The sequence below is a fragment of the Sceloporus occidentalis genome, unplaced genomic scaffold (genome assembly GCF_023333645.1).
Source record: "Sceloporus occidentalis isolate IW3139 unplaced genomic scaffold, rSceOcc1.0.p SCAF_11, whole genome shotgun sequence".
Taxonomy (NCBI): Eukaryota; Metazoa; Chordata; class Lepidosauria; order Squamata; family Phrynosomatidae; genus Sceloporus; species Sceloporus occidentalis.
The window spans coordinates 10,572,303-10,600,285 of NW_028316991.1; the positions used below are offsets into that span (position 1 = coordinate 10,572,303).

Genomic DNA, 27,983 nt, shown 5'->3' on the forward strand with positions numbered 1-27,983 from the left:
AATGTGATGCCAATACCTTACTGGCTTTTGCAACCGCTGACTGGAACTGCACTTTGTAGCTAAGTCCTTCTCATTTTCTGCTTTCCCGATGCAATGCACTCATTTTTGGTACCAAAGTGCATTACCTGACACTTATTGCCCCCCTTTACCTATAACTGCCCCTTCAGTTAACTTTATTAAATAAATTAAATTAACCCTCAGTCATCAGCATAAAATTAACCCTTATACCCCATCAACCATAACTGCCCCTAAATTAACCCTAAAGCCCCCATCAACCATAACTGCCCCTAAATTAATTGCATGTACTCCAGATAAATTACCTAATAAATTGGTATGGTTGATGGGGTCTTTAGTGTTAATTTAGGGGCATTTATGGTTGATGGGGTGTTTAGGGTTAATTTAGGGGCAGTTATGGTTGATGGGGTGTTTAGGGTTAATTTTAGGGGCAGTTATACTTAATGGGGTGTTAAGGGTTAATTTTAGGGGCAGACATGGTTGATGGGGTGTTTAGGGTTAATTTAATGGTGAGGGTTAATTTAATTAATTTAATAAAGTTAGCTTAAGGTGCAGTTGCAGGTAAAGGGGAATGTAAATCCTGGGGGCAGTGATTATTAATATATTTATTAAAGTATGGTGATATTATCTGAATGATTTGAATCCCAATGAAGGCAGAGAGTCTTTCAAAGATCCGGACTGTAAGATTCGGATCCCTGTAAGATCCGAATCTTTGAACGACTCTGCCTTCATTGACATCACTGGAGGCAGGGGGGAAGATTCATAATGAAAGGGTGGGGCCAATCGTTAGTGTGTCTGCACGGAGTTACTGGAAAACAGTAACTCCTGTGAGTCACACTGAGTGATCCAAAGATTCAGATTCACTTTAATGATCCGAACTTCCCATCACTAGCCCCCATACAACACCCCCCCCGACTTACCACTGCTCCATGGTGTCTGGTGGGGGCAGCGGGTGGAGGCCATTCATGAAATTAAAGGGGCCAGCGTGCACGCACCGCGCCGCCCAATGGCCGTGCCTCAGCTCTTCTTCCCACTCCTTTTAAGACGTGGGACAGAGTGCTGAGGAACGGCCATTGGGCGGCACGGTGCGTGCACGCCAGTCTCTTTAATTTCATTAGGCGCCAGTGGCTGGAGGAGGAGGCGGCTTTCAATCCCCTCGTAGCCGCTCAGCGGCTGTTTTGAATGTCCGTCCGGCCCTGCAGGCAGGGTATCTGCTTCTGCATCATTCGGAACCACATCAGCTTTCTGACAATCGTTTGGTACCATTCCCGACTGGAAAGAATCTTTGAAAATCAAAAACAGTGGTCTGGCAATTTCTTGACTAACTTCCCATAGTATCCTTGGCCCTGGAGCTTTGTCTACTTTAAGTTTACCTAAATGTTTAAAAACTTTATCTTGAGTCATCATTTAGTATTGCTGCCTTTTCCTGATCGTCACTAATTAACTTACCATTTCCAGATTTCAAAACACCTACATTGCCACTCCTAAATTTTGTGGCATTAATGTACGTAAAAAATCTTTTTGATACAAAATGAAGGCTGTTGTGAAGGCAAAAGGGGGTCCATTATACATATATATATATATATATGTACATATATATATACACACACACACGTATTTATATATATATATATAATCTCTCTAGACACCGGTATGTCTCTCTATATATCTGTATATATGTCACTATATATCTAATTATATATGTTATAAGTCTATATACATATATGTGTCTCTCTCTCTCTCTCTCTCTCTCTCTATATACATACATACATGTAACGTTTTAATTCCGCTGCAATTGCATATTACTATTTCACTAACACGACAGTAACTTCCAACACTGTTTTGAAACTATACCTAACCTATAACTAACGGCTGTTGCACAGGGAGGCTGGCCAGTAACTAACGGAAACCAACACATCACCCAAAAGCTATGTCGGCCAGTCCCTTTTTGATGACGCCCACTGTGGCGTAGTACGTAACCACACGGCGACGCGGTTTCCTTGGTGACGGATACGTCTGGGTGGAGCTGCTTTTGTGAAGCTGTAGGACGCGCCATCATCAACATGAGCCAGACCCCCGAGGCAAGGGCCAGGTAAATTATCTGCCTCAGGGATGGGATGGGGGTAAATGTTCAGATACTATACTATACTATACAGGTTATAGGCGTGATGCATGTTGTATGATAGGGCTTCACTGTGGCGGTCTTCTAAATTGGGTTAGATGTCTGGTGTCACGGTGTGTGTATATATATATATATATGTGTGTGTGTTAAATGGCTGCTCACACGTTATCTTCGGGACACTGCTCTTCCTGCATTTTATGCTGTAAATCAAATGCATGAATTCTTACCACAAAGTTACCGCTCGTGACGGAGTGTTAGTAATTTGAGAAAGTTCTGCCGTACAGACAAGGTGGTAAATACGTGAATTAGTCGGAACAGAAGGAAATAAAAAGCCACCAAAATATGTATACAATTGTGTACGTAACCATAGTTGGACACAGTGAGTATTGAGCACTGTGTATACAAGTCATAGTGGTTAGTGCCATCAGCGCTAACATGACACCGTATGAAACAACCAAATAATGATAGTAAAGTCACTCGCTGGCCTCATTTTAATTATGCTAAAGCTACATACAATAAAATATTTATATATTTCTGGTAAGTTTTGTTTCAATAATATGTATTAGCCGAAAATAAAGAATTCCCCAAGGAAAATAAAGTTAATTCTAAATGGTCTCTATAATTGACTTATCTGTCCCTCGAAAAATCCAGAAAAAATGCTGCTTTGCCACTGTCTGCCCCTGTGGCCTCCGTTCCGGATAGCACGGCGTTGGGGTGTCGTGAAAGTAAGACCAGGGTCAAGTAAACGTTGAGTCCTAACAGTAGAAATACCGCGTTTGCTCGATTATAAGACGACCCCCCCCTGAAATTTGAATATTAATTTAGGAAAAGGAGCCTGAATATAAGACTACCCTATAGGAAAAAATGTTTTACTAGTAAATATTCATATGTGAGCTATGAGAAAAATGCATTTTTTGTTTCCTTTTATTTGCCACTTTGCCCCCCAGGTATGCTTTATACCCCCCCAGATATGCCTTATACTCCCTATATGCCACTCTGCCTCCCTGATATTCCTTTTAACCCCCTATTTACCACTCTGCCTCCCTGATATTCCTTTTAACCCCCTATTTACCACTCTGCCTCTTTGATGTTCTTCTTAACCCCCTATATGCCACTCTGCCTCCCTGATGTTCTTTTTAACCCTTATACCCCCCCCATATGCCCCACTCTTACCCTACCCCGACTTAGCAGTGCTTCCGATTCCTTGGTATCCAGTGGGGCAACCGGTGCTGCTGCCAGCACTTCCGCCGGGCTTCTATGAAGGAGCACCGGAAGGTCATGTGAAGGTCCCCTGCAGCGCTGTGGGGATCCCGATCTTAGTCTTGTAGTCAGACCTCTGTTTGAGGTCTGATTAGAAGATGACCTCAGATATGAGACGATGGTTCTTCTTCAGAGCATTTGCTCTGCAAAAAACCTTGTCTTATAATCGAGCAAATACAGTAATAGCAGACTACATGGGATGAACAGTTCTTATCTGCTGTCAATCTTTTGGGGGGGATAGTTTCTATGTCACCTATAAAATGTAGCTGTTATTTTCCCCCAAAATATTTATACGTAACACTTTATGCTATGATTTTTGTGTGTTTTAATCAATTGGCCTAATTTATGTGCACATGGTACACAATACAGCTTAAAAATAGTCGCAATCAGTAAACTTTTAATGCCTTTGCAATTGCAACTCCTTTATACATAACCCCCCTATGATGTCTAGCGGTGGTACTGCAGGTGAAACATAAAAAAACATAGATGCCAGATAAGAACCTTTGGCTAGTCTGCCCATAGTCCTGTATTAGATTCTGCTGGGAGGATGTTCCATTTATCTACTAACCCTCTCAGTAAAGTAAGACTTCTTTACAGTACATATAAGCCTCTGATCTCGTTTGTTCTAACATTTCTTCTAATTTTAAACAAACTTTCCACTTTTTACCTTGGGAAATCCCTTCACGTATTTAAATGTTTTTTTTTTATCAAATCTCTCCTCACTCCTTCCTGCTTTAGATATTGGGATCCCTCAGTCTTTCCTAATATTTTTTTTATCCTGCAAACCATTCGCTGTTTTCGTAGTGCTTCTCTGAACTCTCTAGAAATCAAAATCTTTCTGGAGATGAGGTCTGACCAGAGCAGTGTTAATTTTGACAGGAAATTTCAATTTAGTTTTAGTCAGTCTTTTGACTAAAATGCCATTTGAGTTTTAGTCATATTTTAGTCGACTAAATCTCTTCTTTAGTAGAATTTAGTCGACTAAATCTCCAGCAGATTTTAATCAACTAAAAAAAACATTCAATTTACCCCATCAAACCATATGTTTTTGAAAAATATACACCTAGGAATTTCCAGTGCTGGAACTTTTTCCATGAACACATTTTACCACCAGCCTTTGTTACAGCTTGCCATAGTATTTTTGTGTGTATCTGTATGTGTGTGCAATATATATATATATATATATATATATATATATATATAATTTGGACTTTTTTATGATGACAGTGGGGAACTATTTTTACATGTTACCAAAGTTTCTGTGGATGCTGCAAAGCTGCCAATCGTGCCGTAAACCCCACGGATCAGGTCTTTGACAGCATCTCATACGTGTACAAGCTTTGTTGCAAAAACACAAGGAAAATGTTTGGGAGGGACTATTTTCTTGGTGTTTTCGTTCGTTGACAAAAATTGCAGTCATTTTCGTCATAGTTTTCATCCTATTAAGTTAGTTTTTATTTAATTATTGCTTAGTTTGAATCATGGATAACATGCAGCTGATGAAAACTTTTTGTTAACGAAATTAACACTGGACCAGAGATCTATAAAGTGTCAGACCCACCTCGCTCTTACTGCTATTAATGCCTCTCGATATACAACCCAGCATCCTGCTTGCTTTCTCCAACATTTTATTGTTGCCTGCTTACATTTAAGTCCTCAGAAATCACTCCTAGGGTGTGTAATGTTTGTTGAATCTTTTATATAAGTGTCTATAGACAAACATCTTTTTATAATTATGCGTGCCTTTTGAAGATGCTCTATTTACAGTGATGCGCAATTTGTATCGCCAAATGTCCGGGAAATGCAGTTCCCCAGGCAAGCAGCAAGGCTAGGATCCAGTTCCACCTCAGAGCTGCAAAGGACCTGTATAGGGCTGCAACAACTAATTAATAATGAAAATTTTGATCACAACTGTGTGTGTGTAATGATATAAAACCTACATAAATATTCTTGATAAAATCACATCGTTAATATTTTTTCCATTGTATTTCTTTCCAGAGACAACCAAACAAGACAGATACAAGAGTCTGTTAACAATGTGGAAAAGCACTTTGGAGATCTATGTCAACTATATGCCGGGTATGTCCGAAAGACCGCCAGACTGCGGGACAAAGCCGATCTTCTTGTCAGAGCAATCAACACGTATGCAGACACTGAAACCCCAAACTTAAAAACTGGGTTGAAAAACTTTGCTGATGAATTTGCCAGGCTACAGGATTACCGTCAGGCAGAGGTATTCATGGGGTTAGCAGGAATTATGACAAATGTTTTGTGATTTTAATGTAAGACGGTCTAGCTCTTTGCAGATTTGTTTGCAGTGTTTGTGACCTTAACCATTGACAGATTGATCATCACATACTACCAACTGCCACTCAAGTGGACATGTATTTTACGCAAAGGTTGCTTGGCTGTGTAAGTGTGAGGAGGGGGACCATGGTACAGGGAGGCTGTAAGTGATATGCTGACCCCATACTGCTGGCAGCAACAATACACAAGAGGACAGCTAGCCAAGTTTCAGCATGTACGGGCTGACTTGGCATGTTAGCAATCGCACTCCTCTTATGCGTAGTCAGCCAGTGCATGCTGGAATCTGGGTATGCCTGGGCACGATAGGAGTGTGATTGCTGTTAAGAATTATATTATATATAATATAATTGTTGAATTTTTTTGTAAAACGTGTGTTTTTTTGTTTTTTTTTTATATTTAAAGGTGTAGAGGGGGGTCATTTTATATGAAACAAAAGTAAAATAATCTGTGGGAATTTCTTGATGTTACGGTCACTTGTCAAAATATAAAGAAATTCTACGTTTTAGTCCCAGGTTCCTGTTCTTATAGAACCCTTGTTACTTTTTTTTTGGGGAATCTGCCCATTTGGTGTCACGTGGGGAGGGGAGCGTGTAGCCCAGGCACTTTACGAACCGGGTCGTAAAACCTGGCAGCAAACTCCTGCCTGGTATTTTATTATCTTATATTTTGCAGTTATGGTACCATGTACTTTAATAACAGGTGTACAGGTATCTGATAGCTAGGTGACCTATTCTTATTTCTCAGGCCCTATTAAATTCGCTAATGCCATCTTCTTGTCTTGCCCCACTGATTTTATGATAGGGTGTGGCCAGGACTCCTGATAACATTGATGGCAGAATGTGACTTAAAAAAAAAACAGTTTCTCTCCTTCATGCAAGATGCCTTGTTAACCCTTTAACATAAGCATTTTGCTTGACAATTACCACAAACAAAGGACATGAGGGCAGGAGGGCCAGAAGTCAAAATTCCAAGTGAAAAAATGGAATTGCGCATGTCCTTAATGTGGCCTTTCAGCTCCCAGATAACCTGACAACCTCATGCATGTGGGGTGTTACTGTACCTATCAGGCTGTTGTTTGACAGTGACATATACCAGGAGCTGAAATATTATAACTGAAGCACAATTTGTGCGATAAAATAAATTACTACCTTAAGGTTTGACAAAGTCTAGTAGTAGATTTAGTGCATTGCCAATGTTAAAATACCACCATTTGGGGTGTCTAGTTTTAAAAAATATATGGTTCTGAAGAAAAAAAAAATATAACTTGGGTGGGCACACTAAATAAGAGAGAAGATAATTACAGCTATACACAAGAACTGCAAAAATGTTAAAACCTCCGTCATGAAGAGTACAAAAATAAACCAGCTTAGGTATTTCTTTTATATAATTAGTATGTTATTTGTACATCAAACTATTATATTTCCTTCTTACTTTAGGTTGAAAGACTTGAAGTCAAAGTAGTGGAACCACTCAAAAGTTATGGCGCAATAGTCAAGCTCAAAAGGGTAGGTATGTACTTGTTCTTAACACTTATCACACACAAGCTGTGTAGTTCTAGAATTAAAATGTTTGTGATTAACACTCCAGCCATAGTATCCACTTTAATGCATATGGTAGCTGTGTCCCCTTTACATTCATGATTTTCCCCCTTGCAAGGGCATGGAGGGATTCATTCGGATCTCCTATGCATTTTCTTTCTTTCCCTGAACCAGCTCTTTGGCTTCTGGTTAATTATTTTGGTCAAAGACATCACCTGCTTGCCAGTGCACACACTCTACTACTATACCCCTGCATTGATTTCAACCAGAATGCATTCTTGTGAGTGATCTAGCCCTGTGACCACCTGTCTCTCTTCACAAGCCAATACAAAGAATAAGCTTTCACAATATACTGCAATAAAATGAGCCCCCCTGTAAGATATTATTATCTGGGTTTAGATATGAAAGAACAGAACCGGACGCATTATGCCACTGGAAAGCAGCTTCCTCAGAGTTGTAGGGAAGTTGATAGCCCTCGGTTACTAAAAAAAAAAAGGGATGAATTAAGAAGACCAGAGCTTGGTACTTTGGGATCCTTCTTTTAAGTCAGACGTAATGTTTCTTTCATATGTCTGTCTCCGATGTTGCTTCCCTGATATCGCTGCGGGATTAACCCTCCACACAAACGTGAAAAACCTCCACCAGAACGTATGAAACAACCACTACATAAAGGTGTAAACCAAGCACACTCTAATGCTCTCTATCCAGCCGGACACAAAATAAACTTTACCCCAACATTGGAGACAGACACATGAAACAAACATTAAGTACCAAGTGCTGGTCTTCCTAATTCATCCTTTTTTTTGTTTTGTAACCGAGGGCTATCTTGACTTCCCTACACCTGAGGGAGCTGCTTTCCAGCGGCGAAACGCGCCGGGTTCTGTTCTTTCATATCTAAACCCAGACGCACGACTGCTAAACCATTGCATATTTATTTTGTTATTTTATATGTATTTTAACATTATATATTCACCACACATGTATGTAATTTGATATTTTATGTTTAATGTGTTCTGGAGTCATTTGACCATATTAAAACATTTTATGTATAGTCCTTGCCAGTTGTGTATATGTATGTGTGTGTGTGTGTGTGTATATATATATATATATATATATATATATATATATATATATTCTTATCTGTAGTGCTCCCACCTCTATCCTGTTGGATTTGTATTGCTTTTTGTTTTTTGGAGCTGCTTATCCATTTTTACCTTGAGTTTTTTTTTGTGTTTTCCCCTTATTTTACATTGTACTCATGCATGTTTGCACACGCTTTTGTGTTCATAATAGTGATAAATAAAAACTCATAACAAAATCCTTATTTCTCTACCTTTTATAGGAGGACCTTAAGGTGACTTTAACTGCTAGAAACAGGGAAGCAAAGCAGATGGCTCAGCTGGAAAAAACCCGTCAAAGAAATCCATCAGATCGTCAGATAATTGTATCCTTTGTAGGCGGAATAGTTACAGTTCTAGTGGCTATAATGTGAAAAGTGCAGAACTGTTTTGTTATGCTAAAAATATGTTATAATGGGAAGTTATTAAAATTCCTATATTAGAAACATAACCAATTTGGTTTTTTGTTTTTTTTTTTATAACTGGATAGCATATAGTATCATATAGTCATATATTGGTTATTCTAGATTATGAAACCCAACGTCATTACTTAGCGTATGAATCCAGGATGAATGAGGGTATATTCCCACTTCACTTGAATATGTTTTATATGTACTTACCTTTTCTAACAGTTGTTGCTGCTATTAGCAGGTACCAGCCGATTCACCCTGTATTGTGGAATATTAATTATTAACTTTCTGTGGTGGGCTGATGATAGAGCTGTGTCATGGAGTCCAATCATATATTATGATTCTTTTTGTTTTCTTGTAAGGTACAGCTGGACCACAACACTTCCATCTCTCCACAGGGCAATTAATTTAATTAGAAAAGGATTGTGTGGTATTATGTAAAATGTTGCCATTCGCTCACATAATTATGTTCTATTCACCAGAGCAGTGCTAATGGCTCTTTCATGAAGTCCATGTCTGCTTCTTGTACTTTTAATTGTGTAACTTAGACATTCTAAGCCTAGGATCCTAAGATACCTTGGGTCATATTTTTGAAATACATCTGCTGTTTCTCCTTAACCACTCTTTACAGTCACAGGTACAAAATATTTCACAGGAATCAAGAAAAGGATGCAGCAATCAACTTGTATTATAAAATGTGCAAATGATTTGACTGTGATGATATATATAGATATATATTTAAAATATATATAGAATAGTAAATTTTATATCTTTGTGTTGGACAACCAACATAATGGAGGTCTCTTATTTTACTGAACATTGTTTCATTGCCAGTGCTCAGATATTCTGAATTTAATCTTCTCTCGTCACTCTTTAATCTCACTATGCGTTATTAAAAGCCAATCCCAGTGAGTTTTGTCTACAAAAAGGGTTGAACTGGCTTTTATAGATTATAAATTTGCAATAGCAGGGGTCTTTTTTTTTCTTCTGTACTGGTATGTCTTAATGTGTATTAACCCCTTCAATCCCAGGGGATTTTGGAACCTCAAAGCCCAGAGCAATTTTGCCATTTTGGGGGTATGTCGGTTTAGCGATGATTCTCTTTTCCTGTGAATAGTGTACCCATATAAACTATATATTGTTTTTTCAAGGAGAGATAGAGCTTTCGTTTGATACCATAGTTGGATGATTAGCTGAAAATTTAGAATGAGAAATTTAGTAAAAACTAGCGAAGATTAGAAAAATTATTTTTTTTTTACATTTTCCCTCTGAATCCTCACAAAATTAGGTAAAGTGATGGAAAATCCCCTCCAAGTTTATTAATTCAGGTGTCCTGATTTCAGAAATACCTAATTTATATAGATTCTCCAGACTTTCCCAGCACCAGGGAGCATACTATAAGGTGTATAATTTTTATGGCTTAACAGGTTTGGGGGTTGTGAACGGGGGCAGAAGGGTTATACTGGCTAGATGTTATGCTAGGGCAATGGGAAGTAAGGTTTTTTAATACATTTTTTTATCTTTTTTTTATATATATTTTTTTTTTATTTTTTTACATTTTATTTTTTTATATATTTTTACACAGAAATGGTTAGAGATCCTCCTAGGGACCTCCTGAACATGCCAGTGATGTCACAATGACATCACAGCTCACATTATAATTTTTTGCAACTGCGCGATCGTGCGATCGGGCACTTTCAACTGTAACAGCTTACCGGCTTTTCATGCCGGAAGCTGTTACGGGAGATCGGGCAGCAGAAAGCCGGTGAGGGGGGAGTCCAGGCTGTCAAACGATGTGTCCCTGACGCTGCACGAAGGGCTGGACGTACCGGGACGTCCATAGTGGTTTCTTTGTGGGCGTTTTTTGGACGTCCTGGTACGTCTATAGGGGAATGAGGGGGTTAATATAGTTTTCAATATTTTGTTATTGTTACTACTTATTTTCCCTGTTGGAATCTGCTGGCGCTCTATAAATAAAGTATATTGTAATGGCCCTGCAGAATGTATACGTAATGTACAACTTAACTATGCATTATTCATGTTCAATACAAGTCCTTGTTTGAGAAACTCAGGTGTTATAAACAAAGATGTATTCACGATAGGTAGAGTGAGCTTTTCTGCTGAAATTTTGACTAGCCCTGTATAGTGTATAGTTAAATTTGTGAGATGTATTCAGTCTCCTCAGCCATTATAATATGAATTATACATGGCAGCTCAGCCATTCACTCAAAATAAACTTGTTTATTATAATAGTAAGTTAAAGCAACAACTAGCCAAGCCAACTCCCCCCTATAGTAAATAAACACCAGATAGTTAAAACATTCTATTGTTTTCCAAATTCCTGTGTTAGCGAAGTGTAAATGAGAGGGTTTTTTTGCTTATTACTTTATATCCCTGTTTTTGGCTATTAGGCAGAGTCTGAACTACAAAGAGCAACAATGGATGCAGCTCGGATAAGTCGTCAACTTGAGGAAACCATTGACGATTTTGAGAAGCAGAAAATAAAAGACCTTAAAGTAATTGAATTTAATTTATTTAATATGTTGTAAAAATAACCTTCAAGTGTGTTTTGTATCTTAATATACAATTCTACTGTTTAAAGACCTTGGTGTATCGGTTGATTTTGACAGTTTAGTAATTCCTAGTTACATTTGTTCCTTGGTGATTTTAGTTCATCAGATTTACTTTATGGCGGTATTAACAATCCATTAATTCAAGGGCATATATGGCAAAGGAGACAAAATACAAAAATTCTCATAGGTTAATAAGTATAAAATACCAATGTAGACATAGAAAGGAATCAAATTACTAGCCTCTCACACTTTTCAGAGCATATTACTGCTCCCTTAATCAACTTGCAGACCCTTTGGGTAACTGCTGTTTCTTTCCACGGTATCTCTGATAAAAAAGGAAATTAACCGACGATTAGATGATCTTTAATAAAAAAAATAATTTTAAAAATCCTTACATAAAAAAAATCTCACAATCCTCCAAAATGGTATATTTAGCATCCAACGCTATATTCAATATTCAGTTCAAGCGGCATAACAAAATGCATCGGTCCTCGAGTCAAGGTGTCGTTAACAATCACAGTGTAAAATAAGTGAAATCGTTAAACTAATAAAACAAATATCCAGCAGTCAAAAACACCGTGTTTTAAATAAATTTCCACTGCTGTTCAACTGGAAATAATGTTAATGTTAGATTAAATTTAAGAAGAAGATGTTGGGGCTTGCAATTTCAAAAATATGTATTTTGCCTAAATAATAATGTGTGTGTATGTTCTATATTTGAACTAGAAAATATTTTGTGACTTTGTGAAGATTGAAATGTTGTTCCATGGAAAAGCTCTAGAGGTGCTAACTGCAGCTTATCATCATGTTGATAACATTGATGAAGAGGAAGATTTAGAGGTAAGTTAGAAAACGCTGGTTAGTAAAATGCTAAACCATGGATGACTTACCATATTTTCCCGATTTATATGCAGCGCTTTTTTTCCCCCTAATTTAAATCTTTAATTGGAGGAACGGGGAATGAGCATACTCAAGGGCATGGACTTTCCCCTGCTCCTCAAATGAGGGGAATGGTGGAAGCGCCACCCTTTTGAGAGAGAGTGAAGACTAAGCATGGGAGAGCGAGAAAATAGCTTTCTAGTAATGTTTTTAAAATTAATTAATATCAAGCTTTACTGGTGTGACCTATAAACGAGTGGGTCCTATATTTGTGATAAGGTACATTTTTGCCTGTGATTGTGGAAGCTTTTGTTCTGTGCGTGTCCTGTTGTGTTATACAGCAAATATTGCTCATGAATGGACCAGAAGGCTTTGTTTTGGGAAATATGTCCACAAACCTTAACACCTCTGGTACTGTTAGTGGCTTTGTTTTCAACGATCACATTGGGTCAGTACCATGTTCTCTAAAAGCAGTGTTACCAGGCTAAGACCCACCCGGAACACCTGCCATTTTAAGCTTAACCTTATTACTCGCATATTACAACATAGGCTTGGAAACAGTAAGCACCAGATGTGCTGGTTCATATGCCTTCAGTCATTTAAAGCAGATGTTTGGTGGAATTCCTGATATGCATCATTTCCTATATACTGACGAATCCTTGGCAATATAAGGAACACATTTAATTGCTTCGTTATTATAGATTTGTAAATTGCCCATGTATTACATCCTTTTTTTCCTTCCCAAATTCAAGTTTTTCTTAGATTTTTGTTAACATTATTTTATTATATCTTATTGTTATAAATCATATTCCAAATATTTAGGTTTTCAGAAGTTCCCTTCACCCACCTGATTTCCAATCTCGCTTAGACATAGTACGTGCCAATTCAAGGAGTGGGTCATCAAAAGGAATGTCTTCATCGTTATCGGTAAATAGTTGGACTTTGAAATACATGTCACATGTACAATGCATCCAATATTGTGTATTGGCACTAAATGTGTATTACAGTCCTGTTGTAGTGATGTCATGGCCTCTTATATAATCAAACCATTGTGTGGTTATATTAACCCCTTAACGACCAATGACGTGCCTGGCACGCCATGGCATTAAACAAGCTTAAGAAGTGATCTGCAAGATTTTTGAAAACTAGAGACCACAAGGTATTTCAGATGCTGGTATTTTAACCCTTTCCATGCTTGAGATTCTACCACCAGCCTTTGTGTTACTAATTTCTGTTATTTTTTTTACACAAATTGTACATCAGGTATGAGTTTATAGCTCCAGGTATATGTCACGGTCAACCACACCCCAATATGTGTTCAGGAACATCTCCCGAGTATAGTGATACCACCCATGCATGTGTTTCTCTGGTTGTTTAGGAGGTAAAATGTCACATTTGGGAAGTGTGCATTTTTCAACTTGAAATCTGGTCTTACTACCTCATGACTTAAGTGGGCCATCTTTGAAGCCGGCTAATTCAATTTACCCTATCAAACCATGTAATTTTGACAACTAGACACCCCAGGGTATTTCAAATGGCAGTATTTTAAACCTTTACATGCACTAATTTTTACCAACAGCCTTTGTCAAAATTCATGGTATTTTTTTCCATATTTTATTTTTTAAAATATATTTTACTAATCACATTATAATTAGAAAGCTGGGCTCCATTGACTTGCATGGCTTCGCAATTTTGTTGTTTTTTTAAAGCATGTGCCGCCATCTTGCAAAATATTTCGCAGTGGCGTTTGTGAGCGCTCTCCGGTCTGGGGCGGGTGTTCCGTGTTGCTGACTGCCTCGCTATAGAGGCATTTCAGCGACACCATTGAAGTTTAGGAGGTGATCGTTGATCACCTCCTCAACTCTTTTAAAACGGGTGTCCACCGCCATACAGTGTATGGCGAACGTTGACACCCAGAGAGGGGCCAGGTATGGCCCCTGATGCTGATCTTGGTGTTGCTGAATGCCTCGACATCGAGGCATTACAGCAACTCCGTTTTAAGCAAAGGCACCTCATTGGTCGTTAACTGACCATTTTTGTGTGACGTGTCTGGCCCGTCGTTGGTCGTGAAGAGGTTAATATAAAGATGTGTGTGTATAAATAAATTTTTTTTTTATTTCATGTTCTTGCTTGTTTTATCAATATGCTTTCTGTATTTTTAGCAACCTACAGGTACCTGGCACACAAAAAAAACACAGGAGGAAGAAGATTATGATGATGATGACGTAGCAGATGAAGATGAGGAGAATTCATCTGATGAAGATGATTAGCATATATGAGGCTTTGCAATTTACCCAGGTTTTCCTCTTACCTCAACTTCATAGACTTGTCTCCGACTAACAGGGAGTCTCACATGGAATAAATGCAGCTTCTCAGAAAATGCAGCAAAGTGTTATTCAGTGAATCATCCGTTAACTCCTTGTGCCTTACACAGTGTATTGCATGTTAACAACGTGTGTATGTCTGAGGTTTTGCAAATTCAGTATGTCAAAATATTCATATTATTTATAGGTGTATTTTTGCATCTCTAAGCATGTGCAAATATGGTGGGGGACTGGCTATATCATTAGTTACTACCCGTGAGTGAGGTTTTTATGTGGCCTGGAAGTCATCTTCTGAAATGGAACACAAGAACAATGCAATATGATTGAACTGCCTTCAAGCACAGAAGGCAAGAATTTGTTTGCAGGTTGGGAAATGGTCACCTGCACAGTAAATGGATTGCCATAAACAATTGTTTAAAGAAGTGCCATGTGGTGTACAGTATAAATGACAGTATTTGTGTTATATTAGTAAACACAATTTATTATTTTGGTATTGAATGTGGAATCACTTTACATTTTTGTTTCCAGTAAACTGCCACTGACTAACATAACTTGAATGCACTTAGCTGTAACTATTTACCTAACATGCTCTGTGTTGCTTAGCTGGCTACCAGACTGTGCATTTCTTTTGGGTTTATACGCTAAACAGTGGGGTTGTAAATGAGATGAAATGTCATCTGAAAGCATTAATATACATTATGAAAGACCGGCCGTAATTTCTCCTGCAAGAATGTTGACCCTATAGCACAGGTACGTTGCTGAGAAGTCTTCAAAGAGTTAACAATACATTATGCAGGGCTTACTGTGTCTGCTTGGAACAAGAGCTCACATTATGACCCATCACAATGCAACCTTATTGTTTAAATTTTAAACTGGATGTATATGTGTCTGTAAATCTTATGATATCTTGATATTTAAAAAAAAAATATTGTGCTTGCTTCTCATATTAAAGTAGGTTAGCCAATGTCTTGCTTCAGTGTAAACATTGAGTCCATAGTTTTAACCCAGACAAACCACAATGAATAGCGTTGTCATCATTTTATCTTTAGTTATTGATGGTGTAATTTTTTTATAAAAAATCTTAGTTGTGTGTAGGACCACTGAGGATTCTCAATCATCTACTGTTTGATAAACCTGTGTACAGTGTATGTAATGAACAGTATTTTCAAATGATTTGGAGCATATCTGTTTATAGCCGTATTTTCTTTACAAACTTTAACCTTATTGTTAAGGGTATCGTGTACCCTAAACCTGGAGCTTTTTCAGCATTTTTATCATTTTCACTCATGACTTATTCCTAAAACTGCAGTATAAAATATTTTAATGGTCTGCTTGTGTGTGATAGTCTCTGAAATATCTGCCAATGCAGAGATGGGCATGGTGGCAGAGGTTGTTACTGTCTTTCTTAAAGACTTGTCTCCTGCAGGGCTCTTTTTGTCCCTCTGGGGGAGGCATAGCCACCTTGCGACAGCCTGTGTGTATGCAGCAGATTCCTGAAAAGGCCGTTGCCTGCTGAAAATGCTCACACCGCAGGTGATTGGGACAGTTGTGTAGCCACAAATTTGAAGGATGCCTGTCCTAGATGCAGTCTCCAGAGCGTTAAAAGGTTCCATAAGAGAGCCTTTTGTGCCAGGGACCATTGCTGCTTCTGAAGAGTATGTGGTCCAGATAAAAATAAAAAATATAAAAAAAAACATCTTCACTCCTCTTCTGATTCTAGGGCTGGGGGGGGGGGACAGAGAAGGAGTCATTCTTCAGCACGCAGGAGAGGAAAACCCCCATTTATTTTTTGGGGTTTTTTTTTTTTTTTTTTTGTTTTCCTTTTAAATCTTTTATTTATGTTCTGCTCCTGTGAGATCATTGTTCAAATTTAATATGAAACATTAATAAAAAATCAGTAAAACGATTTAAATCTAAAATGGATATAGTTTAAAACTCCACCCAGCATAACCCCAGAGACCTTTTTTTTTATATAATCTATCATATTATTATTACACATATATATAGGCACATTTTGAGGCCTGTTCGAAGCCTTTTCTGTGGGTCTGTTCAGTTCCTTCTTGTTGATCCCCGTACATTGTGCAGAGAATAATTCTGTCTGCTCCTGAAAATGTAAGCAAACTCATAATGGCTTTGGCTCCTTAAAGTCAGTGTAGTCCCTCATCTAATAGAGCGTTCATGTAACCCATTGCAATCGGACTACTGTTGTGGTTCACCTGAAATTGACAGGGAGTTTGAGGAAGTGGTAAGCTCGGATGCATCTTCTGAGAGAGTGAAGGTAAACAATTTGCAAATGGCCAGAGTTAACTGGGCAATAATCTACCATCAAAGCTCTTTTCCTCTAGATGGGTTGTGGATTTGGATTCTGAGGTTAGAGATTTTGGTTTACTGGCTTTCATAGCACTGTTGGTGAAGGAACATGACTAACTTCTCAGAAATCATATTGGGATTTCTGATATACAAGCATCGGTGGCTCCTGAAGTGGAGCCAGCTTTACTTTACAGTACCGTGACTAATATATACTCATGCCATGGATCAGACCTTATGTGATGTCCAGTTAAAAATACACAGCCTTTACACCTTCTCCAGGATAATGAAATCATTGATTTCTCAAGTCAGACAGAAAGAATTTGTTAGCTTCCATTATCTAGGTCAGGGCTTGACAAATTTGTTGTGAATCTAGGCGCCAGCTAAAAAAGTTTAGGAGCCAGGATTTTTTTTAAAACTAACAGTTGGTCAGGAGTGATCTGATCATCATCAGCCCACTTACTAAACTCACAGCATTTGGAGCACAGCATTGACTGATATTTAGTCCCCACAAGCTTTTGGGGACAAATGTTAACCCCTGCAATGCTACGAATGTGTCATACACATTTGTGGCATTGAAGGGGTTAACGCTGCAGCAGGGGCTGTTGGGGCTGGTGTCCACACTCATGTGGAGACCGAAGAACCCTCTCCCCCTGTCCCTGAAGCTGCCTCTGGTCTATAGACCAGCCATTGCAGGGGGGAGTCTCTTTGATGACTGCTGTAGGCTTCCATGCCTATAGGAGTCATCAAAGGGCTTTTGGGGGCTCGTTTTTGCTGTTGCTGGTCTGCCTGGAAGCCCCTGCAGACCAGCAGCAGAACCCCTTACAAAACGGGAATTAACCCCTAAATGCCGCGGCATTGAAGGGGTTAACGCTGCACTGTCGCTCTCATGGAGCGATCAGGCAGCAGGGGGGTGTTGCGTCAGTTCCCCACACTTGTGTGGGGACCTAATCAACACACCACCCCTTCCCTGAAGCTGCCTGTGGCAGCTGAAAACACGATTGCTGGTTTTCCTGCAACCGCATTTTCAGCCTACAGGATCACTCCGTGGGAGTGATCTCAGCCTTGGGGGCGGGCTCGAAGTGGCTGTGCTGTCTGCCCAGACTCCTGGGAAGGCAGCAGCAGCAGCGCCCCCCGCGTGGTGACGAGGGGGCAATTTTTTGCAGATGTAAGAGGCTGACAAACACCTAGGCGCCAGGGCAAAATTCTCTGTCGCCATGGCGACCTGGCGCTTGGGATTTGTCGAGCCCTGATCTAGGTGATATTTTGCTAATAAATTCAGATTTGGCTGTGCTAATTCAACAGAGAAATTCTCATAGCTCTTTTTCAGGTTCTGGGGTTTGTACTAAATTTCCAAAAATCCATTCTAACACTCGCAATATTCTCTTTCTAGGTTTTCTGCTGTCTTTGGGTATTCCCCAAGCAAAATGGGGGGAAAAAAAACTACAAAAGATCTGGCAAAGGTTATAGGAATGATCCCTTTGCGCAGGACGATTCCATTATTATGCAGGAATGTTTGTGGGCTTCAAGGGTGCTCATTCCTTACACAGTCACAGGTGAAGGAGTTAACAGCTATTCTGGGGACTGGGATTCCCCATCCTCAATAATTGATTCCATTACCCTTTGCCTTAATTTTGCTCACAGTTGGGGAGCATTCCCTGCTCAAAAGGCAATAAGAGGGACTTGGTCAGAGCAGGAATGCTCACTTTGTGTGTTAGTTTGTGTTAGTTTGTGTTAGTTTGTGTTATATATATATATATATATATAACACAAACTATCTAAAAAAAAAAAGGTAGCCTTTCACAAACTTGTTCCTTTAGGCCCTTCAAAAGTTTGTGTGCCATCAGCCAACAGATCAGCTGTGGCTTAAATAAACCACAGAGGGGGCACAAGTCAAAAACGCTGTGTCTAGAACCTTTGGACCTGTGGTCTTGGGCTCTAATAATCTGGGTAAGAGTGGTTGCAGAGTATGTGTCCTGCCAACATCTGTGGCTATCAACAGTTTAGTTGAAGACTTTGCTGTTCCAGCTAATAAAACAGACGTTTAGTCAGCGGCAAGTAGATCTATTTGCCTCTCATCCGCTCTGACTCCAATATTTATAACCCAAAACATGGTCAAAGGGGGCATGGAGGATTTTATGTGACATCCTTTTCATGGACAGACATACCAGCTCCATACACTTTTCTTCATCAGGACAGAGTTCAACAGATAGTCCTGGTTTGGACGTCCAGACCATGGTACACCCTGGTTCAGCCCTTAAGCAAGCGCACAGTTTCCTTTGCAATTAACGGTGGATTACTTTAAGAGACTTGCTTCTTAGTCTCCCTCCCATCCTGTTTTATCAGATCAAGCTTTAGCGTTGATTTATTGTTCCCTAAGACATCACACCAGAATGAGATATTAAAAAAAAAAAAAAATAGTATTGAGGAATTGAATGACTTGAAAGTGTCCTTTTGGTCTTCTCCCTCTATGGTTGAGTCTATTCTTTTAGCACTGGAATTCCTCACACTCGAATTTTAGTCTGATTTAGCATTAAAACCTATGGCTCTGCTCTAAATGTACTGATACCAAATCTCACACAAGATCCCTATTAGCTTAGACTATTGAAGGTAATAGCTCTGTTCTGGTATATTACCCCACAATGTACTTCAACTTGGCATATTGATCGCTTGTTAGACTTTTTGAATAATCTTAATAAAACTTTTTTTTTTTTGTCGGCTACAAAAATTGGTATGCTTGATGGCGCTGGCTTTGGCAGCCAGAAGTTCAGAATTAGCCCAAGTTTGCATTACTGATCCATTCTAAGACCCTGGAGGGGTTCCATATCCCTATAGTGCTTCAGTATTACTCCATTTGGTCCGTGATTTTTCTGATCCAGGCCTATGCCGAATAATCTCTTTCTCAAAAAAAAACAAAAAAAACATCCAGACCTCTTTTGAATCTCCTTACTGTAAAGAATCTCTGCCCTTCCAGTCTGAGGGTCAGCTTTTTTTTGTTTGTACATTTCTGTTAATGAACAGGTCACTGAAGAGCTCTTTATATTGGCCCAGCATATATTGATATGTTATCATATCCCCCTCTAAGATGCCGTTTTTGTAGTGTATATAATTTTAACTCTTTAAGTCTCTGTCAATATCTTCCAATGCCTTATTAATTTTATAGCCCTCCTTTGCACTTTTCTAGTTCCATAATGTCCTTTTTAAGGACTGGTGCCCAGAATTGTACCACATACTCAAGGTGAGGCCTTACCCTTTACCTGTAAAGAGCCAAGATGATGTCCTCTTCCTGTGAATCAATGATTTATGCATGCCAAAACTTTATTGGCCCTTGCAGCTGCTTACTGGCGTTGCGCACTGTTGCTAAGTTGTCTACCATTATTCCTAAGTCCTTCTCGTTGGTAGTTTTCCCTAGGGATATTACATTCATAGCATAGGTTGCATTATTATTTTTACCATAAACTTTGCATTTATCTATATTGAACCTCTGCCACTAGCCCACCCAGTCCCCAACTCTGTCTAAATCCAACTGCAAAGAAGAAACATCAATATTAGTCTGAATTACCCAGCCTCATTTTGTGTCATCAGCAAAAACTGTGACAGGGCTCTCAATGCAGCTTGTGAGATCATTTATAAACAGATTAAAACGAAGAGGACCCAGGGCAGACCCTTGAGGCACTCCACTTAATACATGCGCACTGGCCAATGTCACAACTCTCTGAATTCTTTTACCCAATTTTCGATCCAAATACAGACATTTCCCCAATGTAGAGTAACCTTATATGTGGAACCGTATCAAATGCCTTAGCAAAGCCCAGATCTATGGCCACAACCAGATCTATATTTTTACTAACTTCTTCATAGAATGCTAATAAGGTGGCTGGACAAGACCTGTCTTTCACAAATCCATGTTGACTGCTACTGATTGGATTCTGGATCAAGATATGTTCTTGAATGTATACCTTTAGCAACCCACCAAATAATTTCCCCACTACCGATGTACCGTTTACTGGCCTGGAAATGTCCGATTTTGAGCACATCATCTGCCTTGCGCCAATTTAATGGCACTATGCCCAAACTGAAAAAGCCCCTAAAGATCAGTAAATAATGGTTGGGCCAGAATTAGGCTTGGCTCTTTAAGTACCCTTGGGTGTATACTAACCGGTCCAGGGGCCTTGTCTATCTCAACAGTATTTAATTGCTTGAGCACTTTTTCTTGTGTCAGCCAATCCCATATTTGCTATAATGGTTCCTTAACATTAGCCAGCAGGGGCTCAGTCATTAGTTCTTCCTTGGTGTAAACAGAAGCAAAAAAGATGTCAGTTTTCTCTCTGTCCTCACTAACCAAGTTTCCAGTTTCCGATAATAAAGGACCAACATTCTCTACCTTTAACTTTTTTTCTTCAAAATTCAATGTTTATTTTTTTTTATATATATTGTAATGGAGGGAGGGACAAGGGGTACAGAAGGAACGAAAGGAAGGGTGGGTGGGAGGGAGGGAACACAGAGGAATTGATACCTCAATGCAGAGAAGACATGTTCAATAAGTTACAGTGCACAAAAGATATGTACATGATACATGTAGATGCAAAGCATACAAGCAGAAAACACATTGTATCATACATGGAATACTGCCTTCACGTAGCAGATCAAGACATAGAAAGATATAACTACGAACGCCCCAAGCAGTAAAATAGGTATAAGACATCTTGCAGCATCAAGAAAATGTCTAATAACAGACGTCTTATATTGCAAAACAGAAAGCGAAGTGTGATGTAACAGCATAAACAAAGCCTGGAAAGGCGGAGGCGAGTAATTGAGCTTTGAAATGACACGGTAAACCTCTCTCCAGAATACTTGAATTGTGGGGCAGGCCCACCAAATATGAATCATAGTGCCCACATCACTACCCCACCTCCAACAGTCTTGTGTCTTAGTGGCCCTAGAACTCTGGTGGGTGAGGGTAAAGATCTTAGTCCAGTCCGCATCTGAAAGTCTAAGAATGAGGGTGGCGTGTCAGACATTACATTTATTTATAAAGCACCGGCAGATTCCGCAGCGCTGTTACAATCAATAGAAAAATTTCACATACAAAAAAACGCATAAACTGGTACAAAAGGAGAAGAGGGCCCTGCTCTTGCAAGCTTACACTCTAGTCGGTGGTTGAGTGGGAAGTGAGACAATAGGAGAGGACGGCGTGGATGGAGATGTGTTGATCCGGTTGCGATGATGTCGTAGCCGCTTTCTGCAGTGGTACCTGGTATGTCGTTTCCCTCCCGTTTAACTCCAGTGTAACTCTTAAATAGCCACTTATAAGGAGGCCACTAGGGGAGCGGCCACAGCAGCTACGTTTCCAAGTGAGGCCTGGAGATTTATAGGGCTGCCTCACAAGTGGTCAGATTAGGTAATTACAGGAGGCAGATGTTTCACACTTTGGTTTACAAATGCAATTAAGCTAGACTAGAGGGCACCAAAATTAACCCTTTGATAGCAGTAGGGTACGGAGACAGGTAGGATACAGACATACTGGGCAGAAAACAGGGGTAACAGCAGGAGATGAGGGGTTCAAATGAAATACGGGATATTCATACAGGGCGGAAAACATTGACAGCAACATTGCGTATAGCAATGCACTAAGATGATGGCCCCATCTGGCGGGCGCTTCTGAGTGCATAAAGTTTCAAAGACCGTAAGGTCCCTGTACAAACAGTGATGGTTCGGGAGGGAGGATACATAATGTGACATTTGATGGTAAGTGAAGCGGTCTAACCAGGAAGGAATCCCAGGTGTGTGAAAATCAAAAACCCTCAAAAAAGCCAACCTCCCCTGGGCTCGCCCCGGCTCAAAGTCCGGGTTCTGCCAGCGGGACAACATGGAAGAGGGTGACGTTATGAAGAAAAAAAAAACTACCTTTATGTTTTTCTCCATTGATATACTTAAAATTGAATTTCTTGGGGTTAACAATTAAGTTTCTCATTTTCCAGTTTTGTCATTTTAATCACCTTTTTACAGGCTTTGTTGGCATCTTTGTATGCCATAAATGATACTGCCAATCCCTCGCTTTTATAATGCTTGAATGCCATTTGTTCATATCCTGTCTTACTTTCCTGGTTAGCCACATTGGTTTTTATTTCCTTCTTTTGTATTTATTTCCCATAGGTGTACGTCGAACTTTGCTCTTCGGCAATGGAGTGTTTTGGTAGTTACCCAATTGGTTTTTGGAATTAATCACAAATGCAACCATTTTATGGTCACTATTCCCCAAGTATTCTCTTACTTTGATGTTTGAGATAAGTCACAATGAAGAATTTATTACCAGATGCAGATAGTCTCTACTAATTGTGACATAAATTGGTCATTAAGCAGGTTCAGAAACTTGCTGCCCTTAGTGGAACTAGTTCAACTATTCCAATCCAAGGTAATCCTCCCCTTCATTGCTAATGTTTGGTGACTTGTAGCATACACCTACAAGTAGCGTGCAACTCTTTTTACTATCTCCATCCAGTGTTTCCACATTAATACTAGTGTCATCATCCACATCTTCCTTAATATTGGGCTTTAGTTTAGGGTTTGCATATAAACAAACGCCTTCCACTTTTATTTTCTCTGTCCTTTCTAAAAGCTAGCAACCTTGTAAATTAACTGACCAGTCATGTGTAACATGCCACAGTGTTTCAGTGATACTGTCAAATGATACTGTTCATCACTTATCAGTATCTCCAGCTCACCCATTTTGTTTGCCAACCTTTGCGTATTTGCTAAAATACATTTAAGGTTACTACCCATTTTTGGTTCATCAGTTGACAAATACTTCATGACTGCAGATTTTATACTATGTAGTTCCATATTTTGTATGCTAACCCCTACTGTTCTCACCCCCATTTCCCATAAGAGCCCCTTTCCACTCTATTCTAGCTAGCACTTCATTTGTATCTTTATTCTCCCCCAGAGCCTAGTTTAACCCCTTAACGACCTTTGCCGGTTCAGGACAGTCATGGAAAAACGGTCGCTTAATGACCTTTGACGGTACTGAACCATCAAAAAATTAAATAAGCTTAGAAAGTGATCAACGATGTCGATGTCGAGGCATTCAGCAAGGCCGAGATCGGCATCGGGGGCCATGTCTGGCCCCTCCCCGGGGCGTCAACAGCCGCCATACATTGTATGGCGGCGGACGCCTTTTTAAAAGCGTTTAGGAGGCGATCAACGATCGCCTCCTAAACTTAAATGGTGTCGCTGGAATGCCTCGATCAGGTGGCATCCAGCGACACCAAACACTTACCTCTGGATGGGCTGTGACCGATCCGGAGAGCGGTCACAGCCGCAGCTGCCGGTGATCTTCGCCATCAGCAAGATGGCGGCGGCCCGGGAAAAAAAACAATAAAGATGAAAGAGTTCGCTAGATGGTCTCCAGACCCTCTAGAGAACTCTGGCTCCACTTGCAGGTTGAATACAGGTACTGCACTCAACCATGCAAGTCAATGGAGCCCAGCTTTCTAATCACAATGTGATTAGTAAAATATTCAAAAAATAATAAAATAAAAAAAAAGGGGGAAAAAAATGTGCTAACATTTAAAAATAATTATGCAGTGATGTCACTGGATGAACCATCCAGTACCAGCAAAATGTGTAAAAAAAAAAAATATAAAAAGTATTAAAAAAATAAAATAAAAAAATAAAGTTTATTATTTTGAGCAAGTGCTAAAATTTCTCAAAAATCTCAACAAAGAGTTAAAATAAAAGCACTTCAAATACCCAAGGGGTGTCTAATATAAAAAAAAAATGGCTGATGGGGTAAATTGGAGTGGCAGAGCTCAAAGATAGGACATAGGTACAGACTGGCCAAAGTGGAAGAAAAAAGCGCACTTCCCAAATGTGGCATTTTAAATCTCAAACAACACGACAAACCCATGCATGTCGGGCATCACTGCACTCAGGAGATGTTCCTGAACACACATTGGGGTGTTGTTTGACAGTGACATATACCAGAACCTGTATATCTATAACTAAAGTACAATTTGTGTGAAAAAAATAAACAAATTACTATTACAAAGTTTGACAAAGTGTAGTTGTATAATTGGTGCATGGAAAGGGTTAAAATAACAGCAATTTGAATACCCTGGGGTGTCTAGTTTTCAAAAATATATGGTTTGACAGGGTTAAATTGAGTTAACCGGCTTCAAAGATATTCCAAAGAGGAGATGGAGGCAGAATGACCAGATGCTAAAAGTCTGTGTTGCCTCAAAAGTAGCCCTTTACCAGCCAAACAATCTAACAAACCCATGCATGTGGGGTATCGCTGTACTCAGGAGATGTTCCTGAACACATATTGGGGGGTTGTTTGACAGTGACATATACCAGAACCTGTATATCTATAACTAAAGTACAATTTGTGTGAGAAAAAAAAAAAATTACTATTACAAAGTTTGACAAGGTGTAGTTGTATAACTGTTGCATGGAAAGGGTTCAAATAACAGCATTTGAAATACCCTGGGGTCTCTAGTTTTTAAAAATATATGGTTTGAATGGGTTAAATTGAGTTAACCGGCTTCAAAGATGTTCCAAAGAGGAGATGGAGGCAGACTGACCAGATTTTTTAAAAAAGGTTTGGAAATCATAAAACGCTGCTTGTACTTATTGCCCTATAACTTACCCAATGTTTTTATGTTTTTTTGCTGTTTTTTGTATTTCTAAACTCAGGACAAGTAGTAGAATCTATTTAGCTAGTTTTTTTACTTGCTTTTTTAGGTGAGTAAAAGATTTTTCAAATAAAAGTCATAAAAATTTTTCACCATTTTTTTTTATAGTAAATAAGATGATACGATCAACGTATGTCAATGACATCACAGCTCACATTATAATTTTTTTTGTATTATATATATTATTTTAATGATTTATTTAATATGTTTTAAATGAATTCACTTTTTTTTTTTCAGCTTTTCCGTTTCAGGACGGGAGGGGGAGTGAGAGAGATGGTTTCTCACTCCCCTCCCCGCGATCCCCCTGCACCGATCACACTGATCTCTATGCAGGTCCTCACAGACCTGCATAGAGATCGCAGCGTCTCTGTGCCTCATCGGAGGGCAGGATATCCCCGCAGGGGATATCCTGTCCTCCGATGACCTTCCGGGTTACGTCAGCAGTGACGTAACCCGGAAGGGAATGCCCGATCACGCGTTTGCAACTGTGCGATCGGGCACTTTCAACCATAACAGCCTTAACGGCTTTCATGCCAGGGGGGAGTCCAGGCTGTCAAACGACAGCCTGGTCTCCCGTGCAGCGGCAGGGATGTGTCCCTGACGCTGCACGAAGGGCTGGACGTACCGGGACGTCCATAGGAGTTTCTTTGTGGGTGTTTTTTGGAGGTCCCGGTACGTCTATAGGGTAATGAAGGGGTTAATACAAAGTTAACATATGAATTAATATTTACTAATAACTTTTTTTCATATTTAATAAAAACTATGAGAAAAAAAAGCCTTGTTTATATTTTCTTTTATTTACCAAACTGCCCCCAGTTATGCACATCTGACCCCCGGGTAGAAAGGCAGAGTGGCGTATGGGAGGGTGGCTCCTATACACCCCTCTGACTCCTCCCCCCTCCCATTTTGTGAACCTCCGTTGCCGACAGGCACTTTCACTGCACCTTCATAGAAGCCTCAGCGTAAGTGAAGGGCAGTAACGGAGGCTGTCTGTGCGATGCAGACCCCCACCGGCTGACAGAGAGGATGATCCTCTGCAGGAGACCTCGATTCTCTGTCAGCCGGTGGTGGTCTGCACGATGTGCACAGACAGCCTCCGTTACTGCCCTTCACTTACGCTGAGGTTTCTATGAAGCTGCAGTGAAAGTGCCTGTCAGCAACGGAGGTTCACAAAATACCAGGGAGTCGGGAAGAGAGGCAGAGCGGTGTATGGGAGGGGGGAGGAGTCGGAGGGGTGTATGGAAGTGGAGGGGAGAGACGGAAGTTGTCTGTGCGTATCGCACGGACACCCACCGGCCGACAGTGAGGGGAATCCAGGTCCCCTGCAGCGTTGCGGGGGATCTGGATTCTAGTGTTAAAATCCGATCTCTGTTTTTCAGAGCATTTGCTCTGAAAAAAAACTTTTATAATCCATAAAAATCGATTCGACTAATCGATAATGAAAATCGTTGAAAATTTTAATTAGCGATTTTATCGATTAGTTGTTTCAGCCCTATAAAGATTGATGACTCATACTCACCTGCCACCTTCAAACTACTGTCACTCCCCTCCTCCCTCGGTCTCTCACAGTGGACCACCTCCCTCACACACACTTTGTGATGGCCATCACATTGTCCTAAAGTTCTCTCATCTATGCTCAATTCTCCAAGTCTCCCTTTCTGTCTCACCACAATCTACTAACATTCAACCTTGCCATACCCCTTACATACCCCTCTGAAGCTCAACATCTCCACTTATAGTAACCCGCTGTCCACAATTCCAGACATCTATCACTGTTGACAACTCAACTATTGAACCGACAGACCAAGCTCGATGTCACACTTGAATCTGCTCTCTCCTTCATCCCTCATCAAATCCTGCCACCATCACCTAAAAAAAAAATCTCCCAAATCGTGTCATTCCTCACACAAGAAACAACCAAAGTACTAATCCACCGTCTGGATTATTGCAACTCCATACACCAACTGGTCTCCCCCTCTCCCCACTCCCTCGGTCTCTCATAGTGGACCACCTCCTTCACACACACTTTGTGATGGCCATCACATTGTCTTTCTCTGTCGCTGTTCCTCATCTGCTGTGCCTCTTTGCCTATAGCTCCACTGGCTCCCCATACCCGTCGTCAAATTCAAACTCCTGACCTACAGAGCCCTTAACTCCACACTCTGATATCTTTACCAACCTATCCATATACACACCCTTCATATTTCTTCACCTCTTCCTGCATCCAGGATTTCACCTGTGCTGTACCCGCTTCCTTTGGGAAAACTTCTGCAATTTCCATCCCTGTTCTGTCATATTTTCTACATTTTATAGGCAAAATATAAAAAGCTCTCTGAAGACCCTCCGCTTTCGAGACTTTCTATGCCATCTGAACAACCAACAAACTTGACTGCTTGAATGAGGATTAGCTGTCCTCTCCTCCTCCTACTGTTTC

The 27,983-nt window shown here is 39.9% G+C and overlaps 1 protein-coding gene across 1 annotated transcript; it reads left to right on the forward strand.

Moving 5' to 3' along the window:
* Positions 1–2,078: 2,078 nt before the first annotated feature.
* On the forward strand, positions 2,079–27,946 carry LOC149305543 (CBY1-interacting BAR domain-containing protein 1-B-like). The gene is made up of 9 exons (XM_089477564.1): positions 2,079–2,107; positions 5,396–5,630; positions 7,141–7,209; positions 8,585–8,686; positions 9,402–9,407; positions 11,182–11,286; positions 12,070–12,183; positions 13,045–13,149; positions 27,863–27,946. Exons 1-9 carry the CDS (start codon positions 2,079–2,081, stop codon positions 27,944–27,946), a joined length of 849 nt encoding a protein of 282 aa, XP_089333690.1.
* Positions 27,947–27,983: the final 37 nt, after the last annotated feature.

Excerpts from the sequence above, each read along its gene's own strand:
- LOC149305543 (XM_089477564.1), top strand. The coding sequence starts at position 2,079 with ATGAGCCAGACCCCCGAGGCAAGGGCCAG. Across the intron at positions 5,631-7,140 it reads AGGATTACCGTCAGGCAGAG|GTTGAAAGACTTGAAGTCAA; the intron begins GTATTCATGGGG and ends TTCTTACTTTAG. Across the intron at positions 11,287-12,069 it reads AGAAAATAAAAGACCTTAAA|AAAATATTTTGTGACTTTGT; the intron begins GTAATTGAATTT and ends TATTTGAACTAG.